The sequence below is a fragment of the Eriocheir sinensis genome, chromosome 34, assembly GCF_024679095.1.
Source record: "Eriocheir sinensis breed Jianghai 21 chromosome 34, ASM2467909v1, whole genome shotgun sequence".
NCBI classification, from domain to species: Eukaryota; Metazoa; Arthropoda; class Malacostraca; order Decapoda; family Varunidae; genus Eriocheir; species Eriocheir sinensis.
The window spans coordinates 10,263,684-10,280,509 of record NC_066542.1 but is presented as its reverse complement, the minus strand read 5'-3'; the positions used below and the strand labels follow the sequence as shown (position 1 = coordinate 10,280,509).

General features: G+C 42.8%; 1 protein-coding gene and 1 long non-coding RNA gene across 3 annotated transcripts; one reads left to right on the top strand and one right to left on the bottom strand.

The window, feature by feature from the left end:
• Positions 1 to 358: 358 nt before the first annotated feature.
• On the top strand, positions 359 to 12,269 carry LOC127007056 (pyridine nucleotide-disulfide oxidoreductase domain-containing protein 1-like). Of its 2 annotated transcripts, XR_007760048.1 has the most exons (12): positions 359 to 530; positions 1,290 to 1,381; positions 2,191 to 2,391; positions 2,895 to 3,111; positions 3,963 to 4,117; positions 4,442 to 4,619; positions 5,476 to 5,580; positions 5,766 to 5,896; positions 6,206 to 6,416; positions 7,835 to 8,051; positions 8,319 to 8,480; positions 11,971 to 12,269. XR_007760048.1 is itself a non-coding variant. In XM_050877581.1 (11 exons), exons 2-10 carry the CDS (start codon positions 1,304 to 1,306, stop codon positions 8,008 to 8,010), a joined length of 1,452 nt encoding a protein of 483 aa, XP_050733538.1. In that variant the 5' UTR covers positions 359 to 530; positions 1,290 to 1,303; the 3' UTR covers positions 8,011 to 8,051; positions 11,971 to 12,269. The 2 variants fall into 2 exon arrangements, 1 of the variants encoding a protein (XP_050733538.1); XM_050877581.1 differs by lacking the exon at positions 8,319 to 8,480.
• Positions 5,788 to 16,560, bottom strand: LOC127007062 (uncharacterized). Its single transcript, XR_007760058.1, has 4 exons — positions 16,358 to 16,560; positions 14,102 to 14,409; positions 13,521 to 13,645; positions 5,788 to 5,916 (listed from the first exon to the last, which is right to left on the bottom strand). It is a non-coding gene; the product is annotated as an uncharacterized LOC127007062 (long non-coding RNA).
• Between the last annotated feature and the right edge of the window lie 266 nt (positions 16,561 to 16,826).

Sequence of the window (16,826 nt, the reverse complement as noted above, 5' to 3'; positions counted from 1 at the left end):
TTAATTCAGTGTAACATAAGAAAAAAAAGGTAGAGTAAGGGGGGATACGGTGCTGCTGCGCGTGGCCTCAGTGCTCATCTTCGTTTCCCTTGAGAATTATACACAACAATTAAAGGAGAATGGAGAAACATCCCATCCCGGACTCCAAGCAATACATTGGTGTGATTTGCAGTAATACAAGAAACGTACGTAGCTACAGACATACTCAACACTTAAGCCAATGATCCTAATCGCCACTGTAGTACATGATACCGATTATGAAGAAATTAATAGATAAGTTCTAAAAAAAATATATTAATACGTTGACGGCGGAAGTGTTCGTGGCGAGGTGGCAACACTGGCCGAGGTAAACACTAAACAAACGTCACCCTCGGCACGTGCGTGAGAGGGCGGACGGAGGACGGCTGTACGTGCATCCGGGGCGTGTCTGGGTTCCGTGGGGTCAACAATCGGCTTGCAGGTCATGGCACAGCGTTGAGGAAGTAATGGGACACCGGATTATCTTCACACTTACACGGACACTATTATAGGTATGTTCAGTTGTATTTTTTTTATAGTAGCCATGCAACCTTCAAGTCTTTTCCTCGTATCCTCACTAATTTTTGCTTATCTCTTAGGTATAGATTATGTTGAGGTTTAGTTGTGTATTCTAGATAAGTTCAGTTCTGTATTTTTATAGTAGCCATGCAACTATCAGATCTTTTCCCTAATTTTTACATATTTCTTAGGTATAGATTATTTTGAGGTTTAGTTGTGTATTCTAGATAAGTTCAGTTCTGTATTTTTATAGTAGCCATGCAACTATCAGATCTTTTCCCTAATTTTTACATATTTCTTCGGTTTAGATTATTTTGGGGTTTAGTTGTGCAAGTTTAGATATGCAAGCGATTATCGACTTCCAAATGACAATCAGATCAAAGTTTAAGTTTAATTGTGTTCGTAAAGAGTAGATAATTATCACAAGTGACCTGATATGGAAAGTTGAGCAAGAAAATGTTGTTTGTTTTGGCTATCTAAAAATCATATTCATAATTCATTCATTCACTACACTTTTCCACTTTTTCATTCTTATTCTCAATTATGTACCTACTATAATATGCAGCTTGGGGTTCATAAGTTTAAGGGACCCAAGGCACCAAAGATTATTTTGCATCACATTACAGACTGAATAGGAGCTTAGAGGAGCAACATTAATTTTTGTTTGTTTGTTTGTTATTTTTTCTTTTTTTTTATTGCCCGTGAGCCTGTTCCTTACTTTACTGTAAAAAAAAGTAACCATTATTTTTCAGTGAACCCCTCCACAATGGAAGAACCTGAAGCAGAGGAATACACCTATATTGTGATTGGTGGAGGCATAGCAGGTGTCACTTGTGCTGAACACGTGAGTAGTTGAAAGGCACTGTAGTTCTCAATATTTGTCAAATGTGAGAGATCTCATAACCAGAATATCTTCCCTTACTATCTATCCCCATTTCTAATTTTTTATCATGGTAAAGATTCGTTTTAGTACCGTGCCAGTATTTCATTATCTATCTTATGGAACATCACTAGCTCTTCATATATCTTTTCTACAAACATTCAACAATCATGGAAATGCTTTCAAAATCCAATTCAAGGACTACATATTATTGAAAATAGGCGATAATATTCACGAAAACGTAGCCTCCTCTGGCGGCGGCCGCAGCGACGGTGCCACAGCCGCAAAATAGCTCGCAGAGGGTTTAGGGTTGGGGAGCATATTTAAACTACTCCAACCAAACTTTACGACCCGCTAACAGGGGGGGCCCCCCTCGACCCCCCTTCTAACCCGGGGGTGCACAGCCACCCCCTGGACCCCCCCCCCCCCCCACACACATGTATATGAGACTTATTTCTGCAATGAGGTATTTCTCACAACACCGGCTGCACCGCTGCTGCGGCCGCCGCCAGAGGAGGCTGTGCTTTCGTGAATATTATCCCCTATTTTCAACAATAACTAGTCCTTGAATTGGATTTTGAAAGTGTTTCCATGATTGTTGAACGTTTGTAGAAAAGATATATGAAGAGGTAATGATGTTTCATAAGTAAGGTAATGAAATACTGGCACGGTACTAAAACGAATCTTTACCTTTATCACCTCAATCCTTTTTAGTCCATTGCTTTGTCAGAACTCCCCATAGATTAAAATATGTCTTTAATTTTTGGTCACAGCTGTACATTCTACACCCTGAGGTCAGAACACTAGTCCTCACTGCCTCACCTCTCATCAAGGCAGTCACCAATGTGCTGCCTCTTACCAAGACTCTTGACTTCTTTGAAGTGGAAGAACAGCTACCAGAGACTTTACAAAGCAAATGTCCAAATGTGAAAGTGTTACGAGACACTCTGGTTCACTTGGCAGCAGAAAAGAAGGTGGGTACTCAATCTCTTCTAAATATTGTGCAGTATCTTCAAGCAGCCAAACAGTATCATACAGGGATTACAACCTGTAATGTAGTTAGTCTATGTATATGAAAAAAGGTGAATATTACTTTGCTCAGAAAAAAAATGGAGAAAATATATATTATTGCAATCAAGAAAGAGTGATGATAATAGTGTGTGTGTATAGTAAAGGTAAAGTTTGTGGCCTCGGTGTTCATCTCTATCTCATTGTCTCTTTAGAGGGAGAGAGAAAAAATCTTAAGTGCATGAATTTTCCTCATTTACACTCCACACAACATTTCTCTGAATCTCTCCTGATTTTTTTTGTTTTTTGTATAATGTTGAGCGTATCATTAAGTGACTTCCTTATCTAATTTTGCGAATTTTTTTGTGTCATGGACTTTTGTGACCCTATATATAGTGATATATATTAAAAATTCCTGTATTGTAAACTTATCTAGTTGCAATGTCTCAGTTTAATTACCATATTTCAGCTCATTTTCACCTCCTCTGGTAGATGTTATTCCTATCAACAACTTTGTATCTGCACTGGTGGCAGTCCTAAACTTCTAGCAGAGAAAGGTCCACATGTAGTGTGGCTGAGGGATACAGAGTCAGCCCAGCAGTTTCAGACTCGAATTAAAGATGCAAGACGAATCATGATTGTAGGAAATGGAGGCATTGCTACAGAGATGGTCTATGAAGTCACAGGTACAGTCAGTAATTTTTATTGTTGCAGTAATTAAAGTAATGCAAGCTTAAATTTGAGTGTTTACAGAAAGTATCAGATTCCTCTGTGTGATTCCATATCTCCCCACCTCTTCTAGAGTTTATTCTGCTTACCTTCCCCGATGTAGGGTCTTCACACCACTTTTATCCCTTTCATCCTTTGGGAGTTCATAGCATCTTGAAATGTTTTCATATTCCCACCCTTCATATAACATACTCTCATCCTGCTTATCCATATGAATGCATCTTGGCATATTCATCTCCACCAATTTACTATTTGCTTCCACTATTCATACTCCCTCTTCATAGAATCATTTATATTGAATTATCATGTGTCCAAGCCATCTCAGCAAATTTTTCTTTATCCATTCCAACATTAGGGGTTCTGGCAAGCATTTTTTTTATAGTGGTGCCATTCCTGCTTGGCTCATGCTGCCCTCCAAAGCTCTACATGATCCTCTCGGAAGAATTTTACTGAACTCTGGGTTGATAGGTGGTTATCAGGACATGTGGGGGTAGTCTTCAGCCACTCAGTTATGTCTAAAAATTGTTAACTTGTAGTAGCAGACCGGACTTGAACCACACCCAAGTGCTCCTTGGCATCAATCATAGAGGTGAGATGTTACAGAAAAGGAATGTATCAAGTGGGAAAACTGGAGACATACTATAGCACCTCATTTAGGACGACTTTCTGGGGGGGAGAGGGCTTCTGAGCTATAGGGAGGTAGATATACTTTCCTGGTCCCACTGATATTCACCTGTTTATTGTAGATCATTCTTACCTTAGTTGATTAGTTCTAGTTATCAGCTGTTAAAGGATGCTCACTTTACAGGAGTGGAAATCATCTGGGCCATAAAGGACAAGCATATGAGTGCCACCTTCATTGATCCTGGAGCAGCTCAGTTCCTGCAGCCTGAACTGACCAAGGAAAAAGTAGCAGCTCCAATTCCAAGCAAAAGGGCGAGATACACAGTTGAAAAATCTGAGGTACTAATTGGAATTTCCTGGTTTTCTATATTAACACCTTTAGTCTACAAAAACTATGATTCCTGCACCACAGCATATTGTCACAATATTTAGGTGTATATATCATAGTTTGCCCCTTTTAAGTATGAATAATAGCCAATAGGAAATTACCTTGAATTGAGCCAGCCCTAGTTTATATGGCAGTGACTGGTGACAAAATCATTCTATGTTAACTAAGTCAACATGTACCCTTGTATACCATTTCGGGCTTCATGAGGTTAAAGTTACATTAATATCAGCTGGCCATTCCAAGTATGGATGCTAATAAAAAAATCACTATGACAGGTATCAGGAACATCCACACTTGGGGGAGCTCTAGGACCTGACTGGCTGTCTGGGCTCGATTTAAAAGGAAAAACTCAACGCAGAGTTATCATGGAAACTGAAGTGGAAGTCAAAAGCATTCTTGAGCCAGAGGAAATCAAGAATCTGGAGTCACAAATAAATCAAAGTTCTGAGGAGGGTAAGCAAAGTGCCTGTAATGTAGGGAGCTCCTGTAATTTGGTTGACAGTAGTCTCTTAATGTATGTGTAAAGTGTATTTAGTAGCTTTCATTAGCAAAAGTAGTATGTGTGCTTTTGGCCTCACAAAACTTAAATTCCTTATTCTGCATTCTTGGAATCCAGTTTTATTGCAGTATTGACTGACAATAGCTCAAGCAGTGAACAATGATTTATGTTTCTGTATGGACAGTGAAACATGGCTTCTTGTCTATCAACAAATTTTATGCTCCTATTGTCACCTGCTCATTCATGATATATCCCTAGACACTCAAGTCTTATATCTTATACTCATTGTTCACTTGGAATGAACACCTTTCCTCCATCTGCATTGAAACCCTAAATTATTTTTGGCCACTATAAAAATTAACTTCAAGGCTTGACATTTCTCCTTATCTGTGCTCAGACATGTTCATAACTCTATAAAGCCTTTCCACCTTTTCTTGTGTCCATCTCCCTCAGTAAGGTATTTTGACTTCTTGTTATACCTTTGTAGGAAGTAGGGTTACTGATAATGATGCTAGTGGTGGTGGTATTTTCATAGTGGTGATGATTTACTCTTACCTTAATGGAGATGTGGAACAGTAGGAAAAAGACATACCGATACCGTTTAGATCCCTTTCAGTAAATTATAGCAAGAACTTTTTCTAGTGTATATTACATGTACTTCTGCTCTATAACTTTTTGTGTGTGCGCAGCTTAAGTGCCAGCCACTATAGCCAGCTCACAAGTCAGTTTGTTTCAGTAGGAGAGGTGTTGGTGATGATGGCATTAAATTCTTGCTCTGAACCAGTGTAATAACTTCACCATCCCTTGCAGGAAAGTGGCCGGTCTACGTCCAGCTGACAAATGGGAAAATATATGGCTGTGACTTCATCGTTTCAGCAATAGGAGTGACACCCAACATTGCAAGTGTTATGCCAGGTATGGTAATGAATTCGGGTTAACATATGGAAAGGACACCATTTTGATATTTGTAATATAATTTTTGTTTCACATTACTTTTAAAATTTCAGTTCAAGCCAGAAATCTGTTCTTTTATTGTGTGGATCTTGTTAAAGTACATATATACATGAAAGAAGCCTCAGTTTGAATGCCTTATTTTGCAGGAAATAATTTTTCCCTTGGAGAGGATGGCGGGCTGTTGGTGGACGAAAAGATGAAGACAACCATGGAGAATGTGTTTGCAGCGGGCGACGTGTGTTCACCTGGCTGGCCATTGGCTCCACACTGGTTCCAGGTAATCTTTTAGAAGTAGTGCTGTAAACCATCACCAGGTACATAAATAAAAGGCTGAGGATTAATATAGATGAATTTTTAAAAGCAATTTATGGAATATTTTTTTTGTTTGTATCAGTAGCTTTGAAAATGACACATACGAAGACTGGGCATTTGTAGTGCTTCCTGAAGAGACACTCAGACTTATCTCTTTCTTGTTTTGTTAAGTCTGTTTCCAGTATAAAATCACAAGTGTGAAGACTTATTTACCTACTTCAGTCTAACAAAAAATTAGAATCCCTCTCTTCACCATTGTTCTTTTTTTCCCCAGATGCGTCTCTGGACTCAGGCACGGCAAATGGGGTCCTATGCAGCCAAGTGTATGTGGTCAGCCCAAGTTGGGGAAGAAATCTATATGGACTTCTGTTTTGAGCTTTTTTCCCATGCCACCAAGTTTTTTGGGCACAAAGTTATCCTCTTGGGGCTCTTCAATGGGCAACGCTTGGATGGAAAGTATGAAATCTTGCTCAGATTCACTCAAGGTAGGTGCTGATATAAAGTATATACAAAATTCTCTACTTATACAAAAGAAAATATGGATTACTTATACTTGTAACAGCTAAGACTACCTTTTTTATTATCATCAGTGTAAAACAAAGAAAAGAGGAAAAACTAAGGCTGGGATTACTCCTGATTAGAGTTCCTACTGGGTTGCAGTGCCTGTGAAGCTTTGTTCAGGCCAGGATACCTTGTTGTGCTACACTACATCTACATTATTCCAAAAACAAATCTAAAAATATCTGATAACTGCTGGGGAACAGTTGCAGGGCAACATTGAGAAATGGTTTCATATACATGTCCAGATTATGATATGTTATAAAGCCATGAAACTTTATTTTAACCTGTTGGGGTGTTAATGGGTAGTTAGTTGGGTCAGTCTGTTCAGGTGGTGGTTTGTTCATGTTAGATAGTTATTAGCTGGGTCACTGCCCGCAGCCTGTACATAGGTTAGGTCGTCATCACCTGAAACTCGATGAGGCAGTTCAGTCGTAGCAGTCGAGCAGTAAGCCCACTTTCCCTGACTCCACTGTATCAATAATAAACTCACATCGGCTGCTTCCCTGTGTCTGCTCCGCCCTCACTGGTCATCATGTAGTGGTTGCCACCAAGTGTTGTAGTAGTTGTAGGTGAAGGAATAGGCCTGGCTCCTATTCTTAACTTTATTGTAGAATGCAGGAGTGGTGAGGGTCGGGCAGCGAGACCCTGCCAGAATGAGTGTCTGCCCCAGACTGACGAATGCTGGCCGCATCAGTGGACATGTGGGAAGCGGAAAGCGCGCCAAAGCACGGGGCACACATAGGGCGCGACATTCAAATAATATTTATAAATATACACATAATAAAATTATATATACACTACAACAATCACCCAAACTTGACCATTGTGCAAATTTAACCCCTTTGGACATAGCATGCCTCATATTCTTGATTCGTATGTCTCAGAATGTAAAAATAACTAACGACATGTTTTGCCAACTATAAGCGGTAATGTTAGGGGCATACGCTGTAGTGGTGTGTGGCTCGGTGCTCGTTTCCATCCAATTGTCCCTTGAGCCTGTGGTGGGTGAAAACCAGTACAGCATCCAAGTTACCAATTTACCCATTTTCAACCAACTCAAAAGGGAGGATGAACAGCTGGGTGGGCTGAGCACTAACTTCCCATACCAGAATTTGAACCCAGCTCATGAATTTGTAGCTAGGCTTGGAATCAACTACACCACAAAGATGCTGTTTGCCAACTGCCATGGTGTATTTTTAAATGTAACTAAAAAGAAATACTGACAAGGTCTCAGTTAGTGGTAACCCATAAAAGGAAGACACACTGTCAAAAGAGTATGGGAGATATTACGAATGGTCCCTGCAATGTTTTATAACAACTACAAATTTGTCTTGTCTTGCAGGTATGGAGTACATCAAATGTGTAATGGTAGATGGTAAGATGCAAGGAGCTGTGCTCATTGGGGAAACTGATATGGAGGAAACATTTGAAAATTTAATCCTCAATCAAATGGATTTATCCGTGTATGGCGAGGATCTCCTCAACCCAGACGTTGATATTGAAGACTACTTTGACTAATGGATTGCACTGAAGTCCCACCCACTCATATTAAGAGAAAGGTGGGTAAAAAAATGAGTTCAAAAATTTACCCACAGTTTTGGTTGTTTTCAGTGAGCAGTATTTGCATTATAATTTAAAGTTAAATGTTCAGTTTTTATTATGGAATGTTACTTCAATTATTCTAAAAGTCACTACAGCTGTCAGTTTTAACTTTGTGCTCCAGTACAGTTTAGGGTACAGGGGGAATCCTAAGAAGTGCTAGATAATATTCCAGGGATGAAATACTACAGCAAGTTCTTTATTTTGTCTTTCTACCCCAACAACAGATTACACAGCATTAACTTTTGTGGCCAGGGACTGTGTGTCCTGCACAGGTGTCGACAATGCCATACACTCACGCTGAGGGAGTCCATAACACCATAGGACAAGCCAGTCCGCCATAGGAATTCTTGACAAGACCCACCATTGTTCTGCACTACGGTACCCAGGTATGTGAAATTTTCCAAGATATCAATGTCATCGTCATATGCATGAAGACTACTTTTTCGTCTAGTTAGCCACCATACACTTTTACCTTTGACCTGGAGCCCCAAAGACTTTATTTCCTCATGCAGTGCATCAAAAGTAATCACCAGAACCTCCAGTAACTGTGTGAGGACTTCTGCATCAGCAGAAACAAGGTCGGTGACCTTGGTATTGCTAACAGATGCTCTACAATGACTTCGGTCCACAACTTTGCTTTATAACCTTTTCATGCAAGTGTTGAAGAGTGATAGGGCAAGGACACAACCCTGCCTCATTCCCATGTAAACAGGGAGAAGCTGGACACACCTCCCAAACACTTCACAGCACTCTAGTCCCAGACAGTAGACCAACAGTTCCAGCAGGTGCTTGCCTGGTAAACTGAGCAGTGTAATACTGCATTAGTTGTTGCAGTTCTGATGGTTCCCTTTCCCTTTCTAGATAGGGATGAACAGCCCCTTTTCCCATTAAGATGAATGGTATCAGGTTGCCATACAGTGAAAACTGCATGCAACCCAATGATCATGGCCTCACCTCCAACTTTGAGCAGCTCTGCACTGATGTTACAAACACCAGTTGCCTTTCTACCCTCAACCTTGCCACAGCTTCTCTGACCTCATAAATACAGGGTGGGGTGTCATCAATGGGTGAATCAATATACAATGTTAAGCAGTTAGGAACTGTCTGCTCGGAGGGTTCACAGAGTACAGCTGCCCAAAACACTCGGGCCGAGAGCAGTTGTACACGGCCAAGACTAAGATGTTTGGGGGCTTACTGGATTAACAGTGTGGTCTGTTCATGTGTGTGGTGAGGACACTGATATCTCAGAAACTTTTCACATACCTTGGTAGTATAGTGCAGAATAATGATGGGTCTCATCAAGGCCTATTGTGAATTAGTTTGCCTACAGTGTTTTGAATGGCTCAACACTGTCAATACCTTTGCAAAAGGACAAAGATTCAGGTCTTTGTCACTTGTGCTCAGTCTCCTCTATGGCTGTGAGGCATGGACACTGAAAAAGTGCTTATCTGTTCCGACCCGTGGAGATTATTTTTTTATTTTATATGTGGGTTATGGTGCCAATAGACTACCCATCTGGGCCTGATGGTCGGCCCCAAGCCCGTCATGGCACAGGCAACTGTTTATAGTGGCGCCATTATAATTGGCTCATGCTGCCCCACAGAGCTCACTTTTTTTCCTCCTTTACTCCCTTATGTTAAAATACGTACCTTGGAAAAAGGGAGAAAACAGGAAGAGGGAACGGGTCGTTTTAAAGCAACAGATGAAGCCTTACGATTGGCTGAGCTCTGAAAACACGCTTGTGGTTCGCTGGGAGTCCGATGATGCATCGCCGGCGCTCACTGCCTTGGGGCAGTGTCACACTGGTCGTTTTCCTCTAACCGTAGTGGATACTGGCAATGCCCATGCGCCCATCCAGGAGCAAGTTGTCGGTTGTCCGTTACCTGGTGTCACACTGGGCCTTTTTCTTCCCACCGCGTTGGCGGCAGCTTGGTCAACCAGCAAATCCAACTTTTCTGGGTGTGCGTCACACACGGCCAAGGTCGGTTGCCCGTATCCACAACCACAACGTTAACAAAGCACTTGCCCTATATCGACATGGCATCGTCTGCTAAAGTAAGGGCTGTCGCGGCTTGTGCTGCCGTTACGGAAGTTATGGACTTGTTGCTGCAGTTAAATTGAAGGAAAAAGCTGTTGTGGGTGTGGCGTGTCTGTGGTTCCTCCATGCCAGTTTTCATTGTCACCATTGCGCGTGAGCAGCCAACCCACCCATCTAGACTCCGACCACATAAACATGTGGATCAAGTAACAACAAAGACACACACACACACGCACGCACACACCAGACTCATCACGAACCATGGCAGATGTTTCTCACAAACAAAAATGGCTTCGACATTTCCTAAAGTGTGTTAGAACTTATTTGCCCAATGGCAAGAAGAGAGCAGTGTTAAAGACGACTGCTCACTTCTTGCCAAGAGCTAGGTTTGGTTCATGTGAGCCACTCACCAAATACGTTCTAACACACTCAAGAAATGATGAAGTCATTTCTGTTTGTCAGAAACATCTGCAATGGTTCCTAATGAGTCTGGTGAGTGTGTGTGTGTATGTGTGTGTGTGTTGTTATTCGATCCATGTGTTTATGTGGTCGAGTCAAGATGGGTGGGTTGGCCGCGCACGCGCAGTGGTGACAATGAAAACTGGCATGGAGGAACCACAGGCATGCCACACTCACAACTGTTTCTTCCTTCCATTTAACAGCAGCAACAAGTCCATAACTTGGGTATTGGCAGCACAAGCCGCGACAGCCCTTACTTTAGCAGACGATGCCATGATGATATAGGGCAAGTGCTTTGTTTACATTGTGGATGTGGATACGGGCAACCGACCTTGGCCTTGTGTGACGCACACCAGAAAAAGTGCTGTGTGACACCAGCTTACAGATAACCGTGAACTTGCTCCCAGTTGGGCGTACAGGGCCCCAACGGTTGGACGAAAACGGCCATTGTGACACCGCCTTAAGGCAGTGACGCCGCTGATAGGGTGAACGTCGGCGATGACGTCATCGGACTCCCAGTGGATCACGAGCATGTTTTCAGAACTGTCAACCAATCGCCTTCAACTGCGGCTTCAAAACGACCTGTTCTCTCTCTCTCTCTCCATAGCCACAATGTTTGGAGGAAAACGTCCAGTGTGTTATGCACGCTACCTTTAAAGGTGGAGTGCGTGATGCCAATGGTAAGTAGATGTGACCTGTACATGTCAAAGCAGCGCAAAAGTCGGTATGGTAAGAATTTAGGACTAACCGCGAAACTCGTGGATCACGAAACTCAAGAGGGTACCGTATTTGAGGAGTGCATGTGGTGTGAGTAGAATGGATGGAATGAATAATGAAAGTGTGTATGAGCGTTTTGGAATGTGTCTCGTGGGTGAAGGGAAGAAGTGAAGTGACAGACTTTAAAGTGGTTTGGCCACATGGAGCAAATGGAGGAGAGTAAGATGACCAGGAGGGTGTATTGAGTGAGATAAAGGGAGGGAATGTTAGAGGACGACCTCCAGTGAAATGGAGAGATAGGGTGCAGGAGTATGTCAGGGAGAGGGGTGAAAGATCCTTGAGAAACTTTGAGCAGGCATGGAGGGAGTGTCTGGATAGAGAGATGGAAACTCTTCTGCCGTGGCCATCCCCTGGTGGGAGCTCCTAGGAGCAGGCGTCAAAGATATATGAATGAAGGAATATATACACACACATACGCACTAGTTTTACGGAGTTTTACGGAGTGCTTTTAGTCATTTCAAGACATTATGTTCAGTTTACATCAAAACGTGGGGAATGACTATACAGTCTTGTGAGGGAATGTAAACAGTCATATCCCTATCCTCTTTGATAGTAATAATCATAGTAATAATCAAATTAATAACTTCTTAATTTTGTTTCAGAAAACCGGGACTGCAGCAACACAATAAGGATTTCCTAGAACATATCAACCAAGCACCATCTGAAAGTTAGCAATAAAAACATGTTAAAAAGTTTTCTCTTTAATTTCCTTGATTTACCGATTCAAAGAGCTACGTGCTTTCAATGGTAAAGAAATACAATGAGTATAGACAGTCTGCGAGGATTTTTCCAGCAGATGGCACTCATGTCTTGGGACGTTGGGTGATGAGTTCTTTGTGCAGTGCAAGGTGGCAGTTTTGTATTTTTACATGAAAACTAATGTAATAAAGTGACATGGAACTTTCAGCATACATTCTTACCTCCCTATTAGTGGATAACCAGAAGATATTCAGTGAAATGCTAGAAATTATGAAAATAAACTATCACTGTCGATGGACGGAAGTCTGCATCCTCATCTAACTATTTATTTATTTTTTTACAGCATTTTATATTGCCTTAAAGGATTTAGGAGTGTTTGTAAACAATCCTAAATCCTTAAAGGTAATTTAATAAGCTGTGAAGGGCCACAATAGTTTGATGAGAATGGAGGCTTCTGTCCACTGCCAGAGCGAAAGCGACACCCTAGTGCAATTTTGATTTTTTCTTGTTTTGATGCGGGCTGTGATTTCAGGGGCAAACTATCAATTTGAGTTTCACATCAGCCATAACAAGTATTTCATAACCTTTGTGCCAACACAAGTAGCAGGACAGGAAGCAGAAATAGGGTTGTGATAGAAGAGGCCCAACAAAGAGAACAGTTTAACACAGGGGTTCTCAACCTTTTACAAGCTGGGCCCCCTCCAAAGCTGGTTCAATGCAGTTAGGGCCCCCTCCTCCCTGTGATACTCACTCAATCCCTCCCCCAACTATGCCACCATAGATAGATAAATAGCCCTTGGCCAGGCTATTATTGTATTGGGCCACACTATTATTATTGTTATTATTATTCTTATCATCATCATCATCAGTAGTAGTAGTACTAGGCCTAAAAGTAGGCTATCATCTGCATTTTTTATAGAAGCTTGCAGGTAGGCGATGTTAATGCGAGACCTGAGCCTCCTTTGCCTTGCAAAGATCCTCAATTCTTGGCGCAATGTTCGATAAACAGCCTCAAATCATCCTCAATTTGCACACAATTATGGTATTTAGTTTTGAGTGCAGTCATTTTTGAGAATCCTGCCTCCTTCTCCTCCTCCTCTTCCTCTTCTTCCTTCTCCTCCTACAAGGGGGGGAGGGGGGAGGGGGGAATATCCCGGAGGGCATAACAGCTGCATCTCCTGTGTACTAATGGTCAGTGAGTCCGTGATTTTTCACCCTCCTGTCCTGTGCTCGTGCCCCCTCACCCCCCCAGGGGGCACGCCCCCCCGATTGAGAACCACTGGTTTAACAGAATAAAGTGTAGGGTTAGAGGTTGAGAAGAAGTTTAATGTGATGGGTGTGTATCCAAGGTGGCCAGGGATATGTGTAGGGTGATGAAGATGCAGGTAAGTAAGGGAAATTAATCTGTATTAAGACAAACGTGCAAAAATATTACAATATCCATATAACTTACTGTTAAGTAGGTGAAACGATGCACAAAACTATCACAATCTGCATAATGCACGAGTCATCTGGGATTACTGTGGCATAGCACTTGGGAGGTACAGGGTGAGCGGGCTGCAGATGGACTTACCCACGCTGAAAGAGTGAGGGGGAAGTGTGAATTGGCTTGGGGAGCAGGAATAAAATAGTGATAAAAGAAAACCAACTGCAAATAGCTAGTTGCCAAATACAAAATACATGGGAAATTAGAAAGTTCTTTCTGTAAGGTAAAGGAATCTAAAAACCCTCATTCAAGAGTACGGCAGCCTAGATGGCTGAGAAAATAAACAAGTAGTAAACTCAAGAATAAGAATGAAAAGGAAGAGGAAAAATAAAGTAAAAGTTATACAAGAAAAATGAAGACTGTGTACTTCCTAACAGGTGATTTATTTCAACATCTAGTTGAAATCCCTACTAAGAATGATAACAGTAGTGAAAAATACAAATAATTACTACTAATAATATGACAGCAATAGTGATAGGACATTGCTTTACTGACTTCATTGGTTCTCCTAGCAATAAGTGGCCATGTAATACATATTACTTACTTACTTGGTTTACTTGGTGTTGTTTAGAGGCTCCGCCTCAGAGTCATGGTGGTCCACCGCTGCTCCCAGTCCTGACATCCCTGCTCAACAGGGTGACTTGGTCCAGTATCGTGTTGGAAGTCCTACATCTTGAGGTGTAGCCCGGCACTGGAGGTTCGTCTGAGACCGTTGGTAGCAGCTTGTCCAGCCCATTCTTAAACCTGTTTACTGGGCAACCTGTTAGGTTTCGGACTTCCTTAGGCAGGCTGTTAAGATTTGTGGCCCTTCATGGGACAGACTGGAGGCCAGCAGGGTTCTGCTTCTGTAATACTTCTGAGTACAGAGACATGGGGATAAGATGTTTGCATACAACCACCTCATACACCCTCATACATCTTAACAGTACGTGCAAATTAGGGTACGGTGAGCAAGTATACTAACTGAGGGAGGAATGGCTGGCAGGGCCATGTGTCTGGGAATGGGACTGGAGACTGACCTCTGCTGAGCATTTCCTTAGCTGGGCAATTTCATGGTCCAGTTTTCAGGGGAGGTGGCAGTGTAGGGACACCTCAGAGACTCAGTGCCCCATGTTGGTAGGAATGAGGCAGAGTGCAATGCTGAGGGGGCATGGGGAAGGGAGTGAGGAGGATGGAGGTAATGGTTTAGAGGAGAGGGGTAGACAAGGATCTTGCCATGAGGTATGTATACTTAGGATGGGATAGTAGTTCCACTGCATGATGCTGAAGATGGCTATTTGCTGTAGTGTTTCAAGGCATCAAGGTTTTCCAGAGGGTGAGCATGACTTGGGCCTCTCTGGAGTTGAATGTTCTCAGGATCCAGCCAGCCAACCCTCTGGGCTTTACTGTCTCCCTATTGCGGTGTGGTGTGCGCCCAGGCATATGATGGATTTACACATGGAAAATCCTGGAAGGTACTGTCCCCGACCCCACACCGGGAATGCTGACAGCCCATATCTCTGGAAGAAATGGACGATTGTGTTCAAGATACGCCCTGACAACAAGAGCGCCGCAGAAAATTAGAACACAGCAGGTGGCCAGCCTAGCCCACGACGGCCCCAGAATCTTCAATGCACTACCAAATGAGGTGCAGAAAATTACAGGCTGCTCAGTGGAAAGGTTCACAACTGCACTGGACGGGTTCCTTAGGGCAGTGCCCAATGAACCGCCAGTGCCAGGCTACACAGCTGCCTGCAGGGCAGCCTCAAATTCCTTACCGGACCAAGTGCGGCTGAAGAGAAAGGACGCCAGCAACTTCCTTAACAGTGGTGGACCACCACGACTGTGAGGCACAAGACCTCTAGACACAACTAAGTAAACTAAGTAAGTAAGTAAATATGTGTGTGAGAGTGGGGGGGAAGGGGGCTGATATTTTGGCCTTCAGTGTACAGCTTGGTTGGCTGATATTTTGGTCATCAACAGTGGCAGCGTAAATGCTATTAAAAATAATTATGACCAGCATGCTGACCAGTGTTGGGCGTAGCAGCACTACTAGTAGCGCTGCTACTTTTTTAGTAGCTGTAGCAGTGCTACAGTTTTAGGTAGGGCTAGTCACTATTCGCTACTCGGGGTGGACCAACTACGTACGTGGTGAAAGTGCAAATGAAACGTGTACAGTTCAGTGGGCTGAGCCGCGGCCCGTCACTCTTGTCAGTCACGGTCTCAGTTGCCTGCCTCGAGGCATGGGACAGTGTTTGGGTAGCAGGTTACTGGCAACAACGAGAGTCAGACGTACATTATCCTCCTGCTTGCCGCAATAAACGTCAAGAAAGTGTACTCCTGCCTTTCCCTGCCATGGACACACCTAAGGTATCTCGTGGATATTTCTGCTCACGGTTCACGAAGCCTCGGAAACTGGTAGAAACTGGGTGAGTCAACTAGCACAGCAGAGGGGGGCGAGTGAATTTTCTAGCCTCACTTACAGGAAGTGTAAAGTGACTTACTCAGTACACTATCAAGGACTCGGAACGTAACACTATGTATAAAAGAGAAATATGTTTTTTCAGTACTTATTGTTCACAAGTAGCGGTATTGCACTACATTTAGAAGTGAGTAGCTGTAGCGGTAATGCAACGACTTTTAGCAGGCAGTGCGCACAACGATGATGCTGACAACCTTAAACTCCCTTTACGAGCACAACAAATCACCGGTGAGCCGCGTGTTTGTTTACATCAACCAGCGGTCACTGCCTTCCTTCCTCCCAGACACACACGAGTTATTTAGCTCCCACGACCCCCCTAACCTAGTACCCGGCCGTCACTCACCTCAAACCATGCCCCGGAATCATGGGCCGCGCAATAGGGGCCTCCTCCTGCCTCCGTCATGAACAGAAATACAATAATACTCCCGGCGAGCTGCTCCTCCTCTTGTCTTCTGCCCGCCACCCGCCACGACGAGCCTACAAGAAATTTACTGAGACTAAAAATGTATTACAGTGAGGAAAGTTAAGTAATACAAAACCACTGAAAAGCAAAGTGTGTGAATAAAGAGAAGAGAGGAGGAGGACCGAAGAAGCGATACAAAGCGTTACAGGTCAAAAGAAAAAGAAGACCTCTATACTTCTCATGTTGGTGTATTTTATGGGATCGTGGGCTTCATTTAGCTATGAGACAAATGTTAATGTACTAACTGTATGATTATGTATAGGTGCCCTACACATTATTTATCAATTAAGGTCAAGATGGGGGAGGGTAGTGTGGTAGCTAGGTAGTACCTGATCAGTCTCAATTAAGG

What these genes read in the sequence shown, in the direction of transcription:
- LOC127007056 (XM_050877581.1), top strand. Translation starts at nt 1,304, where the DNA reads ATGGAAGAACCTGAAGCAGAGGAATACACCTATATTGTGATTGGTGGA. An exon ending in ACACAGTTGAAAAATCTGAG is followed by an intron (nt 4,118 to 4,441) that starts GTACTAATTGGA and finishes TCACTATGACAG; the next exon opens with GTATCAGGAACATCCACACT. An exon ending in TGGCTCCACACTGGTTCCAG is followed by an intron (nt 5,897 to 6,205) that starts GTAATCTTTTAG and finishes TTTTTTCCCCAG; the next exon opens with ATGCGTCTCTGGACTCAGGC.